A 19,712-nucleotide genomic window follows, 5' to 3' on the forward strand; every position below is an offset into this window, starting at 1 on the left:
TGTTAAGTAGTTTTCTTACTTTTGTTTTCCTAAATGAATTTCAGTTGCATTGTGTTTGAAGATTCTGACCTGATTCTAGTAGTGCTTTATCTGTTGCATGAGTAACATATGGACCAGTGGATATTCATCTGTGAGAAGAAAATTGGTTTCCTTGCCTGCAATCTTTTCCTCACACTGTGGACACCCACTGGTCTGGATCAATAGACCAAAAGATTCAGTCTACTCAATTTATAGTTCTCAAACATTCCACTAAATTAATACAGTAAATTGCAAAGGTTTCAGTTTTCTTCTGCTAGTGTGTCTGCAGGTTTAGCTTTGGTGAGAGTGTTCTGGCATAAGATTCAGAGGCAGGGATCTGCAGCTATCTGCAGGAGGAGAAGGTCTGTTATCAGGGATGGAAGGAAATTTTAAAATAGGTTGTCTCTAATGTGGGAGTAAACATCTAGTGTTGAAGTGATGCCTCCTGTATTTTAAAAAATAAAAATTGCTAGGATAATGCTATTTTTAATTCTACAATATTATAATTTGAACAGTGTTTCCTAGCTGAATTCTTCAGGATCTCCCAGTCAATTTTTAAAATTACAACATGAAGAAAACACCTGCATACAAACTCTAAATTCAGTCTAGTTTTAGCCTGATCTGTTTATCCTCTTCCAAAAAAGAAATGATGGGTTTTGACTCATAGACATTTTCATAGACATTTACCATCATACTCTATTTGTCCTTTTCTAGAATTCATTAGCTGCAGTTTGGTCAATTTGGAAGTTGTGTTTTTCTGCTAATAAATTCTGGCACGAACAGTTTGAGCACCCCTTCCAAGCTCTGTCAGCTCCAGGAGAAACTGTAGTACGGAAGAGATGATCCAACATCTTAAGAAACAGAAAAATAAAATGCCATCTCTGTGAAGTAACACAAAACTAAAGTTGTTTTAACAGCCTGAACTTTGAGGTTCTTGAATGGGAATCTTATCTGTAATAGTAGTATTGACCTGACAACAGTGATAACTGAGGTTGCTTCAACAATATTTTTGGTGTGATCTAGTTAAGATGCTCTAGCTGGTACTTAGAGTGGGATTGGGTGCCTAAACCTAAGTGTCTTGTTGTTTGAGTATCTGAGGTATCTGGAACATCCACATCAGGCTGGTAGACCTGACCTGCAGTTGGAGGTCAGGCAGGGCACCTGAGGACGTACCAAATTACACTGGATGCCTGCTTCTAGAACTGAATCCCCAATCATTAGGTTTGCCTTCTATTTTCTTTTTCTTCTATATTTTTCTTTTTTTTGAAGCGGGGGGGGGAAGCAGGATTTAGTCAGGAGAAAAATCATGAAAAGAAATAGGAGAAAGTTAATTGATCGCAAGATTATGATACCAGAAACTGGGAAGTTAGTAGAGCTCTCATAAATTCAAAGGAAGTGAAATGGCAAAAAAGTGAGGGAGGAGTAGAGAAAAGGCTTTCTCCTAAACTGATTTTTAACGATGGTAGATACCAGGAGTCAACTGCTGTTGAATTAAGTTGGAAATCTCAGTTTAGGAAGGATAATGTTATGAGGATTGGTAGTTGATGAGATTGATTAGTCAGAATAGTCAGTGAGATACTTATTCCGGCCTGCTTAAACTTTATTCTGTTATGCAGAGGAACATACTTTTTTTTGGAAAACTCTTTAAAAAAAGATAAAACAATGCCATCCATTAATAGTTACAGTTGGATTTGCTCCAATATATTAGAATAAACACAGCTGTTTCCATCTTGGTGTCAAAATATCTGTTAACACTGTTTTATCTTTTAATTTCTACATGATGATGAAACAGGATGTGTTCCAATGCAGCAATGACTAGTGTGTCAGTAAAGCTCAAGCTACGATCTCCTGTTATAATCCAGCTCAGAAAAAATAAGAGATATCTCGGTTATGTTTACTACCACCAGAGACCATGCAGCAGAAGAGGAAGAATCCTCATCATGGAACAGATTGTGATAGCGACTCAGATTTTACACTTGCTTAAAGGCCATCAGAACAAGGGATGTAACTGTATTGCACCAAGAGGAAGCAAGACATGCTGAGAAAGATCTAGCTTAGCCTTTTAAAAAATATTTTTTCCTTTTAAGAATTCTGGGATTCCTTCCAACCCATGGTATATCTATGTGGACTATAGATAAGCTTTGCTAAATAAATTTTGATATTCATTACATAGGTCTGGCTTGCTGATATTAATTGTTTATATTACAGACATTGTAGCATAAACAAAAAGCAGCTTGAGTGAGTTTGCTGAATCCTTATGATACCTGTAAGAGGGTCCAGTAGCAACAGGGCAAGGGGAAAAATGGCTGTTTGCTATCCCACATAGATTCCTTCTCTTCCTACTCTTGGCTTGTTCTGTCTCATTCCTCCTGGCCACCAGATGAATCTGCAGCATCTCCTGCAGCTGCTGTGTGGCAGTAAGTCTCTCCAGCAGCTGTGGAGCTTTGGCCAGACTGTCCCCAAGATGTGTATTATACATTCTGTTATGGCGTCTGACGCTGTAGCTTGCAGCCATAGGAGAAAAGTGAGTTGCAGTTGCAAGGATGCTTGTTTGGCTTCTGCAGAACTGCTTGTTTCTCCCTATCTATGAATCATCACCTTATGTTCAAGTAACTCCTCTCTGCTTTTCTCCCTCCTTATTTGTATTGATAGTCTGCAGAGCTTTTGGAGCTTGGGCACTATACAATGATGTCAGTGCTAATCCAGCCCCTTTCCTCAGCAGCCAGATCTCTCTGTACTCCAAACTCACAAATATATTATGCCAGCAGTCCAGCCAGCAGTGCTCATGGTTTTTTGCTCGGTTTTTTGTTTGGTGGTGGTTTTTTTGAAAGCAGAGTTTGTCATCTGTTGGTCACGTCTAGAATAAGTATCTGCTTCCCTCTGTGACTTTCTGTTTGAGGTAGAAAGGTCTTTGACTGTGATACATCCTGGTAGGTACCATCTTGTTGATAGGATATCATTTGATTGAAATAAACTTGTGTTTGCACAGTGTGTTGCTCTGTGAGTAATAACTGTGAGTTGGTACTGCTTTTTGATGTCACCTGCGAAGACTCGGAAATCAAGAAAAAACACCTTGCAGACAGATCAGAAAAAGCAGATGTAACAGTTGGGCATTAAGAGATGCGGAAGGTCATCTTATTGCTGAATGCATTTATAGCTAATAAAAATGATGTGATGATAGTGATCATCTCTTTCAAAAGCCAGAAGGCAAATTTTTGAAGTTTAGGCAAGTATTACCAAATGTTAACTTTGCAAATTTGAGTGAATCACTCATGCTGTCAAAACGATAACACGCAAAATAATCAATAGCATCAAATAAAAATCTCCAGAACTGTCATTGTCTTTTGTCAAATGTTTTACATTTTCCCTATAAATAAGACTATTTATATTGATTCTTTGGGTATGGAGGGTAGTGAAGCGGATAGGAGGTAATTAAAAGCATAAATCTCAGGAACTTGTGAAGGTAATTTTCTGTTTTGCAGACAGAACTGACAAAATGATGAAAGTTGTTAGCTCCAACATGACAGAAATATTGCACGATTATAGGGTACAGGGTTATAACGTGCTGAAAGTTCTGTTCAAATAACAGAACAGAACTATTTAACAGAAGTATTTAACAGAGCTTTTAACTAAGTTTGGTTAGATATTTAAAATATGAGTTGACTTATGACACGGCTGATCTTCACAGCTTTTTGATTTTTCTATGTCCTTTTCAACAGTAATCTCTCTTACTATTTGGAGCAATTAGGTTTTAGAAATCCACTGAGAACAGAATTGAAAAAATAACGTATAGCTTTGGTATAACAAATGTATGAACACTTCTGTTTTGCAGATTTCTTCAATTACATCTATTATTAATATCAAATGAGTTAAAACTAAATTTTTCAACACCACTTCCTAATTTATCACGTCATGTAATTTTTATTAGTCTAAATTCTTCTTAATTTATATATTCCTCACATAAATATGCATACTGTTGCAATGTGGTTCTAACAGGTAAACTATGTGATAAAACATTTGGTAGATCTCTTACTATTTTAAGAAAGGGAGCTTTGTAGTTTAGGACCTGCTGTGAATTAAAATGACAATATGTTATGGATATAAATACCTCTGTGCTCCTCCAGTCTTGCACAGTTAGATGCCTTCTCTAGGACCACTGCCATTGCAGCCATGTCAGGAGAGCTCTCACAGGGATGCTGCACACACTTCTTCATTAAACCACTTCTCCTTATTCCCTAATGTAACGCAATTATGGGTAACCTAGCTACTTCCACACTAAGAACTTTACCTGCAAAAACAATGAATTTTTTTGTACTTGAGACTATGTAGTTATGGTGGAATTCTGTAGTTATCAGGAATTCTGGAAGTCACGGCCTTGCTTAGATCCATGCTTTTACACGAATACTATTACTTCTCTTCCAACACTACTTAGGCCTTATTTGTATCTTTCAGATGCAAATTCTATTGATTTCAAAATAAGCTTGGGTAATTCAAGCTGTTGATAATTTAGGGTGAAGACCTGAATATTATGAGGATGTTGTAAATATTCTGGAATAATTGTAAAATAAGGAAATTCTTTATTAATGATGTGCTCCCTGGAATTGGAATCAGCTTGATGTATAAAAGTGGGCAGGTACACAGGTGTTGAGAGGTGGTCTTTCTACAGTGTACATTATATTTAGGACATGTTAGATTTTTTTTATTTAGCTTAGAATTGTGTAAAACTTTTTATGGTATGCAGGAAGAATTTATCTTTGTAGATACTCCAGAGCAGAATGGAAGTTTTCAGGATTACTACATATCTGTTAAATCTTCCAGTTGTAAATTGTCTATGTGCTTGAAGTGGTATTGGCAGAAGCTTTTGTGGCATTTTCAACAAAATACTTTTCATTGGAGACTACCATTGTATTGACACCAAATGAATACAGCATTTGAGATAAAATTGTTGTTGAGAAGACTTCCATCCAGGGTGGAATTCCTGCTTTAAAAACATGCAGTAGCAAGGAAGAAGAAATAGGAGACACGAGGCCCCATGTTCAGTTCCATTTAGTTATGGCACTCACCTGGTATTGCAGAGCTTAAGGCATGAACCCAGACTTCCCACGTCGATACGTCAGAGCTTCCTTTTATTTCTGTATTTCTCCTTCCTAATGTCATGCTGCTCTACATATTTTTAATTTTATATGTTAATTGTCAGACTGGATAATGTGGTAGCAGATTCAAGCATTCAGCTCAAGTGTTGGTGGTCCAGTGGTCTTATTTCCATCAAGACCTGTTGAAGGGCTGCTTCGGCAGTTCCTGAAGAAACCTGAAAAAATCTTGATCTCACACACATACACACTGAACCATTAGACTTAGTCAAACCTTACATCATGTTGTCATTGAAGGGATCTAGTAGGTTAATATTTTGTCTCTTTATGTAGTAATAAATTCAGTTAATTAGTCATTCACATGCCAAATAGATTCTAAAACTCAGTCATTTGTGAACTGTCAAAATGAATAGTGCTGATTTCAAATATACTGTCAGTCATTGCTCCTGACAGGGATAATTTTCTGTAATCTTTTGTACTGCAGTCTTACCTGAATTTCAAAGTTTTCTTAAAGGTAATACCACTATCAATGAATCTGTATGATCTGTATGTTTCCTGGTTATCTGTATCTTTCTATATACACATATCTATACATATACACACATTTAAGTTTATGCAAAGTAAAGCTACTGAGGTTATTTTAAGCACTATAATATGGTAATGATATTCACATTTATTTTAGAAAGGATGCTGTAGTGGGTTGACCCTGGCTGGATGCCAGGTGCCCACCAAAGCCGCTCTATCAATCCCCCTTCTTAACTGGACAGGGGGGAGAAAATATAACAAAAGGCTCGTGGGTCAAGATAAGGACAGTTTAATAAACTGAAAGCCAAGGTCGCGCGCGAAAGCAAAGAAAAACAAATGATATTATTCTCTACTTCCCATCAGCAGGCGATGTCTAGCCACTTCCTGGGAAGCAGGGCTTCAGTACGCGTAGTGGTTGCTCCGGAAGACAAAAATGCCCCCCTTCCGTCTCCCTTTACTTAGCTTTTATATCTGAGCTGACGTCATATGGTATGGAATATCTGTTTGGTTAGTTTAGGTCAGCTGTCCCGGTTATGTCCCCTCCCGAGATCTCGTCCTGCCCCAGCCTGCCGCTGAGGAGGGGGCAAAAATGTTGGAGAGACAGCCTTGATGCTGTGCCAGCACTGCTCAGCAGTAGCCAAAACACTGGTGTGTTATCAACACCTTTCTAGCTACTGATGCAGAGCACAGTGCTATGAGGGCTGCTGTGGGGAGTATTAACTCCATCTCAGCCAGACCCAATACAGATGCTTACATGTAGAAGATAAAGATTTGCATTGTTGATGTTTTATTAGATGCAATCTGGTATATGAGGCTAATGTACTGTATGTAGTCTCACAGTGTAACGTCCTGATGCTTAGATTTCAAACTTAACGATTTGAAGTTGAAAGTAACAATTACCTTTAGATTTTAAATAAAATGTAACATTTGGATCATTTGTGTGTCTCAATGAAATATAATTTTAAGGGAGGAAAAACTTGTCTTTTCTTACAACCAAGTCATTAATCCTTATAGCATAGAAGACTTTCTTAAAAAAAAAAAAAAAGTTACAAGGTTTAATTGGTTGGGATTTATTAATTACTACTTAAAAAGACTGTGAATGGAACTAAAAATCTAGATTGCTTAAAGGGAGGATGGGCATCATCCCACCATTTTAAGGTGTAGAAATTTGAAAAGCAGTGGGAGAAAAGTGCGTATTTATTTGTCTGTCAATGATACTCTTAATTATTTGCAACTGAATTGAAAATACAGCTTCTCACTAAGCCATGATCTTCTAAAGATTTACACATATGTTTAGTTCTTAAAATATGCATCCTGTTGATCAAAAAATAATGCCAGGCAAATGCATAAACACTTTTGTAGAATTTGGCAGGTCAGTACAAAGGTATTTTTTGCATGCTGGTATGTAATGTCACATTTATTGCAGCTTAAAGCATTTCCTCTTCATTAAATCTTACTAAGCAGTACTTGACAACTTTCTTTACTTTCTAGTAAGTAGGGGGATTCCATTTTAAAATGTCGCAATGCGTATATATCAAGCTAGTAGGCCATGGTCTGTTTTAGAACCAAGTAGAAATTAGATTTTTCTTTTAGGTAGGGAGTTCTTTCATATGAAATATTTTCTTACTCCACTTTTTCAAAAAGTGTTCTCCTTAACCTAGTAAACATTTAATTTAAAAACTATAATAATAATAGAAGTTCAATGGTGACATTTAATTTTTATTATGTAAGCAATAAATTTAACTTAATCTGTTTATTTAAAATATTAAATATTCCAATAATATTGAATTGTGGCACAGATAAATTATTTTACTGTAGAATTGATTCAGCCCTACAGTAAATGCAGCCCTATACACTGGAATAAAGTATTATGCAATTAAAAACCATCACAGTACATGAGTACAGAGAGTTTCATTAAGGTTACATATTTTTATTTTGGGTTTTCCTAACTTTTTGTGTTTTCTCAAATATTGTTTTGATGATATGGAATTTGCATGAATTAGTTGTACTTAGTTTAGTTAATGTTAATGATGATCAAAAAGTACATTCAGTATCCATTTAAAATATTGCATCCCTAAAATAATTACTTTTAATTTCGTTTTGTATTTTATTGGGGTTTTGTATTAAAACTAGTAAATTATGTTTCTTTTATACATGTGACTTTTAAACCTTGTGTGTACAGAACTTTCTTTGGATTATCAGAGCAAATGAAAATAAATGTTCAGCTTCTTGTCTTAACCAAAAATTAAAATTTTTTATGTCATGGTTTATTTCAAAGATATGTTTAGTATTTCAATGATGTGTGTTACAAACCTCGTAACCTATACTGTATTGCTGTATTTGTGTCAGAAACGTTTTAAATGGGACTTGGAGCAAATACGTTTGCCTTTGATGTGGTACTTGTGCAAATATTTTATAAAACTGGGGTTAGTAATGATCAGGACATTACTAATCAGAATAATTGGTACCAGTAATAATCAGAACTTGCGTTCTAATTTGAGATTCCCACAGCATCCTTTTTTCTTTTGTTTACTAGAACTCCAGAAAACTCCAATGGTTTTTCTAACAGAGTTACACAGAACACAGTTCCATGTTGATACTGCATTTCAGTTACCAAAAGGCAACTGAATCAAATGATTTATCCTACAGTGGATAATAAGCAAACTCTGAACTTCAGGTGTATCTTGAAAGGGTTAGAAAATAGTGCTTATGTGGCTAGGAAACATTGCTTCAGTATCTCAAGGAATGCTCCTCTAATTTCATATTTGAAAAGATCTGTGCTACTCACAGAACAGAGATGAGTTGAAAGAGCCTAAAAAAATAAAGGTTTAACAAAATCCAACCACTGGAAGTTGAAACCAGACACATTTGGTGTAGAAATAAATGGTATGTACTTAACTGACAAAGTGAAGCACTGAAACAATTTACCAAAGGTAGATTTTCCATCCCTAGCTACTTTAAAGCTAAAGCTAGACAATTTTTTTCCCCAAAGGAATATGGACTAGTTCAAACAGTTTTGGAAAAGGCTGGTGTTTTCAGAAGCCCTACTTAGATGGTCATAACAATGCCTTTTGGTCTTACAGTGTACAACTATGAATTTGATAATAAAAAGATTATAATAATTACAAAACTTAAATCAAAAGTGAGTCCCTTGACCACATTTCCATGAGGCTTTGCTTGTGTTTATGAAAATCTTAATTTTAATTCTGCCTGGGCTTGTTTGTTCTCAACAGGTCTCATGTACTCTATATGAGGATTGAATGAAGGGAATCAAAGACTGTAGTAGGTTATTACTGATATTGCAGGCATTATTATTGCAAATATCAGCAGAAAGGCTTATTATCAAGGAATTGACTTACTAAGTCTTTCTCTTGAGTGCACTTATGTCTCTTATGTTATAGCTTTGGCCTCAAGCAGCATATGATCCTATCAACAGCACACATATGCGCAGAGCATAGAGTTCAAATATTTAAAGGGACATCATCAACTTGAGAATGCTTGAGTGGAAAATCTTGCACTTGCTATTATTTAAAGTTAGAACTATTGGAATGGAAATGAAGTTAGAACTATTGGAATAGAAAGGGTATATATATATACACCTCAATTTTTAGCTGCACTTTTTGTACACTGTAACATGTGAACAGTTCATTTAATTTTGTTGATGGCAAACACTCCTTCTAGTGCATCAGGCAGCAACAGCAAAGCTTAAGAGAAATGGACAAAATCCGGCAAGGGCAGAGAGAGACAGGGTGAGACTCCTGTGCCTGTGTAAGGCCCATCGACATAACAGGGTGCAAACAGATCTGTGCTCCTCTACCCACATTCGGAACTGTAGAAGTCCAACCCAGAAGTTGACAAGTGTCCCTTTAAGTAGTGCACATAGTAGTAGTGGTATAGCTGTTTAGTTGTTTCTTTATAATCCTTAAATTGTGTTTGTAGACGTGTTACTATTTCAGATGTTTTAAAATCAAGAAATAGTCTAATAGCAATTGGTGAGGAGACTCTTTACTGGTTTTATAATAAAGTTTTTTTTAAGAAAATCTCAATTTCAAAGGTATTAAAAGTAAAACTTATCTAGCAGCCTTTCTTACTGAATGCTTGCTTACTGAAATCTACAAAAGAAAATATTCAGCCACAACACATCACATGCACTACCCTTTCAAGGTGGAAAGCACTGTGTTTCACAGGGTGTATAATCACTTAAGAAGCTTCAGTGTATACGAACTTCACTCCTCTATTTTAAAGGCAGTTCTCCCATCAGTTTTAACAGTGCATATAATTTTTTTTTTTTTTTTACACTCTACCATATGATAAAACTGTTATTACATGCTGTCCCAGGGTGACTCTATTGTAGTGCCTATTTCTGCTGATCTTAAAACTATTTTCCTCATTATGGCAGTATTCTTTATGGAATTCAAACATCTTAGATGTTATAGTTGCTTTTTATAAAAAGCATGTGTCTTGTTTCATGGCTCACTTCATTTAACACAGTGAACTAAATAAAATAGTCCTAATCAACTGAAGAGAGAGAATGTGTTTTTGCATGAACATAGTAAAAGTTTACTTGCACTGATGTTTTTATATGCCAGGTGCCAAGGTGTGGTCATGAAGCATGCTTTCTCTGAGTGTTTTACTTTGAAATAAACTACAATATTAACTTTTTCAGTTAATATGTAACCTTCAATAGAGGTGCCTAGTAGTATGTCTGAAATAATTTTTAAGAATGATGTTTGGAAATCCTAATAATGCAAAGCTATTGCTGAATAGTATAATGTTTTGAAAATTGTGTTCTGTATAAAATTACGTTTCTTACCCATTTTTGGTAAGTCAATTTCTTAAGAAGTCAAGAAAAACATTTAAATTCATTACCTGAAATTTCCAAGCTTTGGAGTTTGTATTAAGCATGTAGTTCCTTAGTTTTGCACCTAAAAAGGCGGCCTGATTTGTCAAGGCAGCTGGGTATGTAGAGTCAGGAACAATAATGGGGACTCAGAATCAGTGAAAAAACAGGCATTTATTTATGTGTCTAGCTTTAGCTGTGCAACATCAGAAACATTGACCTAGTTTCTGAAGATAGTTTTAAGACAAAGGTGAAGTAAACATTACCTCTCAGTACATTTCTACTGTTCTGTTTGGGCAGACCAAGAAGAGTACATTATATATAAAGCACTTTAGCCAAAAAAAAAAAAAAAAAAAAAAGATAATAAATATAAATCCCTCTCCTTCCTGTTGTTCAGGTTCCAATTTTCTTAGTCTTTGGAAAAAATTATTCAAGGCAATTTATAAAACAGTCAAGACTGATAAGTATTTAGTTTTCTGTGTTTTACTTGGGTCTATTGAAGTTTATAGGTATGGTGTTTCTTCATTTTAACCCTTCCTGCTTGATCTGATAGTGAAGTCATAATGTCAGTAATGCCTGGTTCAATTGCTGTTAGTGTAATGATGAAAATACTTTATGACTTCTGTACTGGATCAAACAGAAGGAAAAATGGATTATTTAATCATGTTACAGCATGGTACATCTTTCTAACTACAAGCAATAAAGACTAGGGAACAGTACATGAAAATTGAGTAGCATCTTTCTCAGTTGGATGTGTTTACATTTGTATAGTGCTTTAAATCTTTAAACACTATAGAAGCAAAGAATTACATTAGGAGTGAAAGAGCTTTATGTAATCTCAAAGCCTCTTTTTCCAAGTTACTGAAAACATGTGCCATTCATTAAAATCCTGTCGTTTGAATATATAAGAACTTACATCTAGGAAAACTGTTAGCGTAAAGCTACTAAAATTTTCTAGGTGGAATAATATGGTGCCTACTATTGAAAGTGTCGCTTTTCTGCCTTGTCATCCATTGTGTTATCTAGAAATACAGAAAAAAGTGAGCCTGATTTGTTCTCCTTTGTAGAGCCAGGCCGAGGCCCACTACAAAGGAAGTAAACATGCCAAGAAGGTCAAAGCACTAGAGGCAACGAAAAATAAACCCAAAGTTGGTTCTTCCAAGGACAGCGCAAAGGCTAATACAAGCTGCTCCACCACGCCAGTCACAGCCAACATCTCTGACAAATCAGGTCAATGAAAACTTTTTGTTCTATACATTCTTTATTTTCTCCTTTTTTGGTGTTTGTACAAAAGAATCTGGTTGCATGACAGTGATGTTTTCTGAACTATTTACTATACTTTCTTGTACAGAATTGATTGGTTTGATATTATCAAAGTGCTTTTTCACATCTGTGAAACACCTGGTGTCCCTGAATGCTAAAGCCTTTTTCTTTTTTTAAACTTGTGAAATTTACTCTTATAAAGTGTGGATGTTGTTCCTACAACAATAATAATGGATGGATGTGGGTGGAGGGGCAAGTCTGAGATGTATGTATTTAGCTGAAGCCCAGGAAACCTTTGTAAGAAATTTTTCCTTTCTGAACAGGGTGATATTACTCAAACAGGAAAACACACCTACAGAAATGTAGTGAAGCCTCATGTCATGGATATTTCTTGATTTCCACAGCTCATTAGTGCTTCAACATCACTTCTTCCCCCACCCTGCCCCATTAGTAATCTGAGGAAGATCAGTAACACTAATTGCAGTGGAGTTGCTTGAGTCTCTTTCTGCTCTGTCAGTGTTGTGTTACTGAATGAAACAGGAGAATTTCCTGAAATGACAGTCTGAAATACTGTACTTGTTATCCAGGAGAAAGCACCTACTGTGGGTTACCCAACTGTTGGTCTAACAGACTGCTTCTGATAAATTTGCTTCTGCCTTGGTAGCCATTTATTATCCTCTTCACTGGAGCTGAGCTTGACTCAGATGCCATAAGGTGAATGACACAGACAGTTTTCTGACACACGCACTGAAAAAAAAAAAAAAAAGAAAAAAAACAATTCCATATCACTGGCTACTTGTCATTCTGCTCTCTTCACAGCAGTGCCAAAACTGTCTTTGTCTGGGTCCTTAGCAATGACAATGGGCCCCAAATTTTGTGTTGATTCACCTAGCAAATGACATTTTAGGTTTGAGAGGGATAACATGAATCCAAGTAGCATCTTCAGGTAAACAAGCCATGTTACTATAAAACAGTAGCAAACTACCATTTATCTAAATAAAATGTGGACTATTGAATGGAAAGAGATTTAAAATACTTGATAAATATTTTACTCTCTGAAATATGAAAAATAGCTTTGGTTAAAATAGCTTACTGCTCCAGGTGTACACTCTAAGAACTCAGACAAATGCTTAAGAAAGATATCAGTTCAAACTTTAGAGGATTTAACATGTTAAGAATGCATTCTGTGATAATGTATTTGTATCATGCGCTCCCCTGCCTGTGCCAAAGGCTGAGGGCCAAATAACAAAAGTTTCAGCATCTTTTACAAACTCTATCATCTCTTCCATAAGTCTGGATCTGTCTCCTGTTTCCTTTGCCAGGCCGTGAGATCTGTCCGTGACTCAATTTTCTTCTTCTCTGTGCAATATACCTAAAATAATTCACACGTCCACATTCAGTTTTTGATAAAATAATCTCATCAATGACAAGGGAAACCTGCTCTTGATATTTTTATATTGCCCTATTTTGACAGTGTGTTGTTTATACTATTAATTACTCTGCACAAATTAGACAGATTACCATCTGTGTCTGTTGGATTATACCACTGCAAGCGTTTCTACATTAAAAATAAATCACAGTGGCGATTTAGTTAAACACTTTCTTCCCGTTAGGAGAACAGTGGGATTCTCTGTGGAGGGGAGGCTCCTCAGAGCCTGTTGCTGCTTTACAGGAGATTGCGGATGAAATGTTTGGGAGGACAAAAACCTGAACCTGGAGTGGCAAATTCTCCATATACGCAGGGAATGCTGGTCGCAGAGGTGGGGAACGGGGTTTTTTACCAGGCTATGGGCTTGAAACCAAACCATAATTTTGTTCAGCTACACTTTCCCTTACAGAGGCTGTTGTTCATCTGTTCTTTAATATATGTTTAGCTCTTTAACATAATGCTTATTGCGGCTACAGCAATCTCTGTGTTGCTTCTGGGAATTGGTGGGGGTTTTTTTGCCTTGGAGCAAATTAACTGATACCATTTTTTCTGAGTATTTTAACACAGGTTTTGTTCTCTGAGAAATGGATTATTACTATATATTAAATCTACAGGTATATTTTAGTTTTCCTTAAAAGATTTCTGATACTAAGAGTTTCAGTTCGTGGGTGTATTTGTGGTCTTGGTTTTTTTATCCTGATTTCCAGAGGAAATGAGACTTACAGTCACATCACCTATCTCTATCTCTGTTATTCTCTGACCCCTTCAAAACTTTGACTGTATTGCCTAGTGTCAAAAAAATTCATGAGATGAAGAGGTTTTAATGAAACTCCTAAATTTTGATGAAAATTTGCACCTAGGTGCAAGAGAAGCCATGGTTCATGCTGAGAGATGCTGCTGTGTGAGCTCTGTTTTGCTTGTCCTCCTGACTGGCCAGGCACTATGTTTGCCTTCAGGACCGGGGATTTCAGAGTGTGTATGTGTGGTGTAGGCCTGAAAAACTTGCATTAGAAGGACATAAGGTAGGGGCTAAATGTAATCAAGGAAGGGAATTAATTTCCACCACCTGTGGGGCTGTTGTTTAACCATTGTACTTTGGAGACTTGCTAAGTTCCTGAGAAATGTTCATCAAGAATTAAGTCATTCCTGGTGTCCTTTTCTTGAGTATGGAAGAGGAGAATGAGCAGCTGAACAGAGAAGGCAGTTTTAAGTTCTTGTGTTCCTTTGTTATCTGCTGTACTTCCACTGGTATTAGTGCAGAATGGGTAGGGAGTATTATAGTAAACTGATAAACTGAATTTACTCTTCTCTTATGTAGGTCTGCTAATAAAATGACACAGCCGGCACAACTAGCAGCCTTTTTGATGTGCTGTCATTTTGAGTGACATAATGATAAATGATCTGGAGCTCTCCAGACTGAACAGTTGCTATATATTGAACTAAAACGTCAAGTTAAGTTTGCTACAGAGCCGTGTCTTCTGTGGGTCAGACAAAGCATGAGATCCAAAACACTTATTTGTCATAAGTCACTATTGTATTAGTAACAGGAAAAATAATTTCACTGTTAGCTCAGCTTGTGTGATGACTCGATCAAAGGCAAAACCCAAATTCATCCAGTCCTTATTTTTCAAAACTTATGATGCAGTGGTCTCTCTACAGCTGTTCCTTTCAACTTGACAAGTGTGGCTGCTGGTAGAGCTACAAAAGTTAAATTAATCTTTAAGGTCTTTGGGGAAGTTTCCAGAATAATGTGGTCTCCTGCAGACAACAACAGTGGTCTCAGCCAAATGGAAAGGGGTGACTGGAACTCAGTCTGAGCATGATGATGCCCAAGTTGTGAGAAAGTGGTCTTCCCCGCTGATGTTAATAATACATCATGACTCAGAAATTATTTTTGTAAATTGATCATCAGCAAACATGTAACGATAAAGCCATAATACCGTAATGCTGAGTTGGCTGCAACCTCGGGTAAGTGGATATTGATGGGTTGGATTGCACAAGTTTTACATCCTAACATGATTAGACTACTATGCAATCTTATTTTCTAAGTGGACAACTCTTCACCATTTTGAAAATACTTGTTTATTGGTACTTGTAAGTACCACCATCCTATCCTGTTCCCTGTTTCTGCAGACAGGAAAGAAAATGCCACAGATGATGTGTGACAAGGTTGTTGTTCCCCTACCTCTTGTTGGGTCATGTCTGCTTGTCTGGGTGGGTATTTGCAGACTGGAGGCATTCATAGGGAACCTTTTTATAACCTGTCTCCCACACAGTTTCTCTAACCACTCAGGAAAAGTCTAGTAATGGCTATAGAATAGTTTTATATGCTAGAAAATCACTACTGTGACACTGCAAGCTTTTTTGTAGCTACTTTGAGATGTGGTTACAGAACAGGAGCGTTAACAGCACTGAGAGCTGCTCTTTTGTGTGGGGAAAAGATTCCCTTCTGTCCCTGTGGAAGCCCAATATTTTCAGGATGGCTTCACACAGAAGTATACATATAGGTATGGCATATATGTATGGCATTGCTTTAGAAAAGGGCAGAGGTAGCAACCAGTACATAATACAGCTTACAATATTTAGAGTGTGTTTTAAATATAGCTCTGAGAATGCAATAGAAGATGGTGTCTGTGATCCCAGGTTAGCATAGTCTAGATGCTTACAGTGATGAGTCTTTTAGGAATGCATATGATAATAACTGGATTGAAATGTCACTGTTTACTTATCAAGCAAAGAGGGATTCTTTGATCATACTTCCAAATCAAAATAAATAGTTCAGAATGAAGCAGACAGATGATGTGGTATCACCTTCTTTGCATTTTGCTTTGATATAAAAATCAGGAAGTAAATGCAACTGTTTTATTAAACTACGCAAAAGAGTCAAAACCAGGTTTCAGATTATAAAAGTAAGGTTATTTTTTTTTCTGTCTTTGATCCATTCAGTATATGCTCTATTTCCTTTGTGCCAGTGAGAGCTGTTTGTGAAATGATAGGTATGGGCATTTCAAGTTCAGTACTCGTTCAAATAAGAGCAAAAGGCTCTGCTACTTGGGACTTAGTAGGGACAGATAAACCCTTTGGATTCTCTGTGAAAACTCCTTTTTGTTAAGCTGGTACAGGAATAGGCAACGTTACACACCTAACTAGGCCAAATAGTAGACCCCGTTTCAAATCCTGACCCCGCTTACTACTGCTTTGTTCTGTAGCCACGTCTCAGGGCAGCTTGACAAGCAGTTCAAAGGGTCATGGTGATGATATTCCAGCATATGAGTAGTCCTATGCTGATCTGCTATGTATGGCAAGGACGACAGGAAAGGAATGCGACTGGAAACTTGTTTGCCAGCTTCTCGATCCTAAGTGGGCCCTGTAAGAGTTATTCCAGTCATTACAGCTGTATAACTAAAACCAGCTGGAGGTTGTTCTGGGGAACGTTGTCATGCTAGAGTGTGGTACGCTGTCTGACACCAAATGGGCTACCTCACATTTTGAAAACAGCCTAGACATGTTGATGGACCTAATAAATGCCACTTGATGTCGTGTAGACATATGGCAATTAGTTGGCCCATTAGACAGCACTGGCAACTCCAAGCTTTATCAGACTTAGAAAAGTTGACCTTGAGGTCTCGTCTGTGGGTTTTAGTTCTTTAAGGGCTTTCTGTAGGTGCTTTGACAACAAAACTGAGTGTTTTTTCTTTTTATTCATAAAGTAGAGTCCAACATGTTGAATCACATTTACTCAGGAAGATTACAATGGGTTGGATTTCTCCAGTGTCCCAATTATGAGTGCTGTTTATTCATCAACTACCAATGAGGTGTAATGTCCCAAGGGAGGGCTCTGTTCGTATTTTGCAAGTCCACCATCAGAACGCTCCCTTAGTCATGTTGCTTTCATTGCTTATTTTAAAAATCTTTCTGCCAGTGCTTAAATTCTAAACTTTTCCATATGCATCTCCGTACTTGGAGTAATCCTAAAAATGATACCAGTTCTCTTAACAAAATCGCTTTTCGCCTTAGCATTTATTTCCATTTATCGCCTTGTTTTCCACTCATTTTAAAGGAATGACTTGTTTACGTAGCTCCAATGAACTTTTTTTTTTAGATAATCCTTCAGAAATAGCTAGGAGGTAGAGTCATGGAGCCTCCACAGCTGAACTGTGGTATATCTGTTCTGGGGATTTCTAGGTTATTTGTCATACAGATATCGTTATAAGAACCTCAAAGTTTAGGGTGTTTCTAGGGCATTTATTCTTCAATCTTGTGATTCTTTGTAATGTACCCAAGTCCTCTAGACCTCAAAATGTGTTGTGACAAAGTTGAATTTTGAGGGTGGGGCAGGGAAAGAGAGAGGCTCTAGGAGAGGAACATGACAACGATGTGTTTGGCTTGCTGTCCCCCAGTGTCAATGAGCCATATTTAGAGGTTCTGTCTTGTGCCCCTCAAAGATGCTTGTCGTTATGTCTAGACTCCATCAAAAGCTACTGTTGAGCCTCATCAGTTCTTCACATTTATGCCTACATAAAGAATTCTGCTGAAGTTATACTCTGTAAAATAATCATTCATCTGTGTCTATGTGTATTCAGATAGTGCCTGCTAAGCACTGGCATATTTCTGTTAGATAAAGGCATTAGTTTATGGTCAACTAAGTAGTAAATTCAATCAAATTCAGCCACCAAGGAGAGTAATTTCAAGGGCTTTTTTTCATTAAACCCTCTGAAGATGGTAAGTTTTGTTCTCTTTTTATTCAGTGTTTCACAGCTGTCTGAAGATCAGCCTATATTGCCGCCCATTAAAACTGTCCCCAAAACAGAGGTAAAGGCACAGTATAGAATTTGCTGCTTGACCGCAGTGCACTTATAGTTGATAATATAAAATAGAATTAATAAATGCTCATAAATTCATCACAGATACACTATTGCAAGTACCATGCGTGTATTTACATGAACATTATATTATCAGTATTGATATGTAAAATGTACTGTCAGCGGCACACATAATGCCTGTACTGGATTTAGTAGTAAATAGCTTCTGGGCATTTTCTGGTGGGTTATTTCAGTAGCTGTTTCAGGAAGTTGGTGTTTGGTTTATGCTCTTAGGATGAAAGGTTAGCCAAAAGGATAATTAGCAGATCAAAGTCTATTGACAGGAAATTGTTATAATAGTTTGGATCTTTAAACACCTTCTTCCCTGTCACTCTTACTGTTCATACTTTTCAAAAGTGGGTATTCAAGCCTCAGCTTTCCATGTGTGTCTTATAACCTGAATGGAAGAGCAGTTGTTCTGCACGTTTTGGTGTTGATAAGCTCCTGGGAGCTCCAGGTGTTTCTTCAGTCTGTCTATAATAATGCTAACTAGCACATATCAAATTCTGCACCTCTACTGAAAACTGATCATAGGTGCCATTAACTGAAAAATAAGCCCCGCAGCTGACACAATTACATTGATGAGCTGTTGCAATTCCTCTTCAAATTGAAAAAGGTCAGTCTTTTCTTTCTCCAGTTATTATATCAATCAGAAATACATGCAAGCAGGATTTTGTTTTGAAGAGATGGTAAGCTTTTTCTCCTGCAGTAATTTTAAGCAAAAGCTCTGCATCAAAAGTTTATTGTGAGACGAAATAACTCTTTTTGAGTGCTGTGCTCTGTGCCTGAGCATTCTTGTGTTCTGTGTCATTAAAACCGTATACCACTATTACTTTTACTTATTCCAGTTCTAAAAACTGGAATTTCATTGTATATTTTTTCATTAGCATCCTTAAAATTATGCAAAGTTTTTCTTACTTTGGGGAGAGGTAGAGATAGGCATTGGACCAAGCAAGATTGACTCTACTAATGTTGCTGGACAGTGGGAGCAGAGCCAGGGATGCTCTCAGCTAGTGGTTTTTTTTAGCTAGGTGTATGAGGTCATTTAACGAATCCATTTATATACATTTAATCTTTCAGCACCTTTTATATTATGAAATCAGGCATCTATTTTTCTTGTTTGTTCTGCTAATGATGTGCCTATTGAATATCCAAAGATTTTTTTTGGATAGGATGATAATGATAATGGAATGATAATAAGATGAATATGAAATAACAAAAATTACTAGCAAATGTATGTATGTGTATTTCCATAGAGGCCATAATACCAGAGAGGTGGCACTACCAGAACTATTATGTATCACACCATTCTTTACTCATCATTGTCTTTACAACAACTATTACAATAGTTCTTGAGTCTTCAGGTAAGGAAATGGAGAAGAGGAGAAAGTGGGACAAAAAAGAAGCAGCTGGCAAAAAGAGAGTTGAGACTGAGATACCAATGTCACTCATCTGCTTTGCAGTTTTCTATTAGGAAGAAAGGTGATCCAGAAGTACCCTAAAAAGTGAGGGTTATGTAATGAGATTTTGTAAAAATTGCAAATGAGAGAAATAAACTATCCCCCTCTATCACCTTAAGACGGTTATTATTTTGATGATGAATGACAGTATTACTTGCCTAAGAAAAAATTAATTCGTGAACCAAGCCCTAGGTTTGTTTTTAGATGACTAAGAAATTCAAATCA

At 36.7% G+C, this 19,712-nt stretch overlaps 1 protein-coding gene across 7 annotated transcripts in view; it reads left to right on the forward strand.

The window, feature by feature from the left end:
• The window catches only part of ZNF385B (zinc finger protein 385B), a 176,691-nt gene that overhangs the window by 139,137 nt on the left and 17,842 nt on the right, over nt 1–19,712 (forward strand). For all 7 annotated transcript variants that reach the window (XM_052791868.1, XM_052791867.1, XM_052791869.1 and 4 more), the window contains one exon: nt 11,541–11,703. In XM_052791868.1, the coding sequence (XP_052647828.1) occupies nt 11,541–11,703 (163 nt within the window). The remainder of the gene's footprint in view (nt 1–11,540; nt 11,704–19,712) is intronic.

This window comes from Harpia harpyja, chromosome 7 (assembly GCF_026419915.1).
Source record: "Harpia harpyja isolate bHarHar1 chromosome 7, bHarHar1 primary haplotype, whole genome shotgun sequence".
Classification (NCBI taxonomy): Eukaryota; Metazoa; Chordata; class Aves; order Accipitriformes; family Accipitridae; genus Harpia; species Harpia harpyja.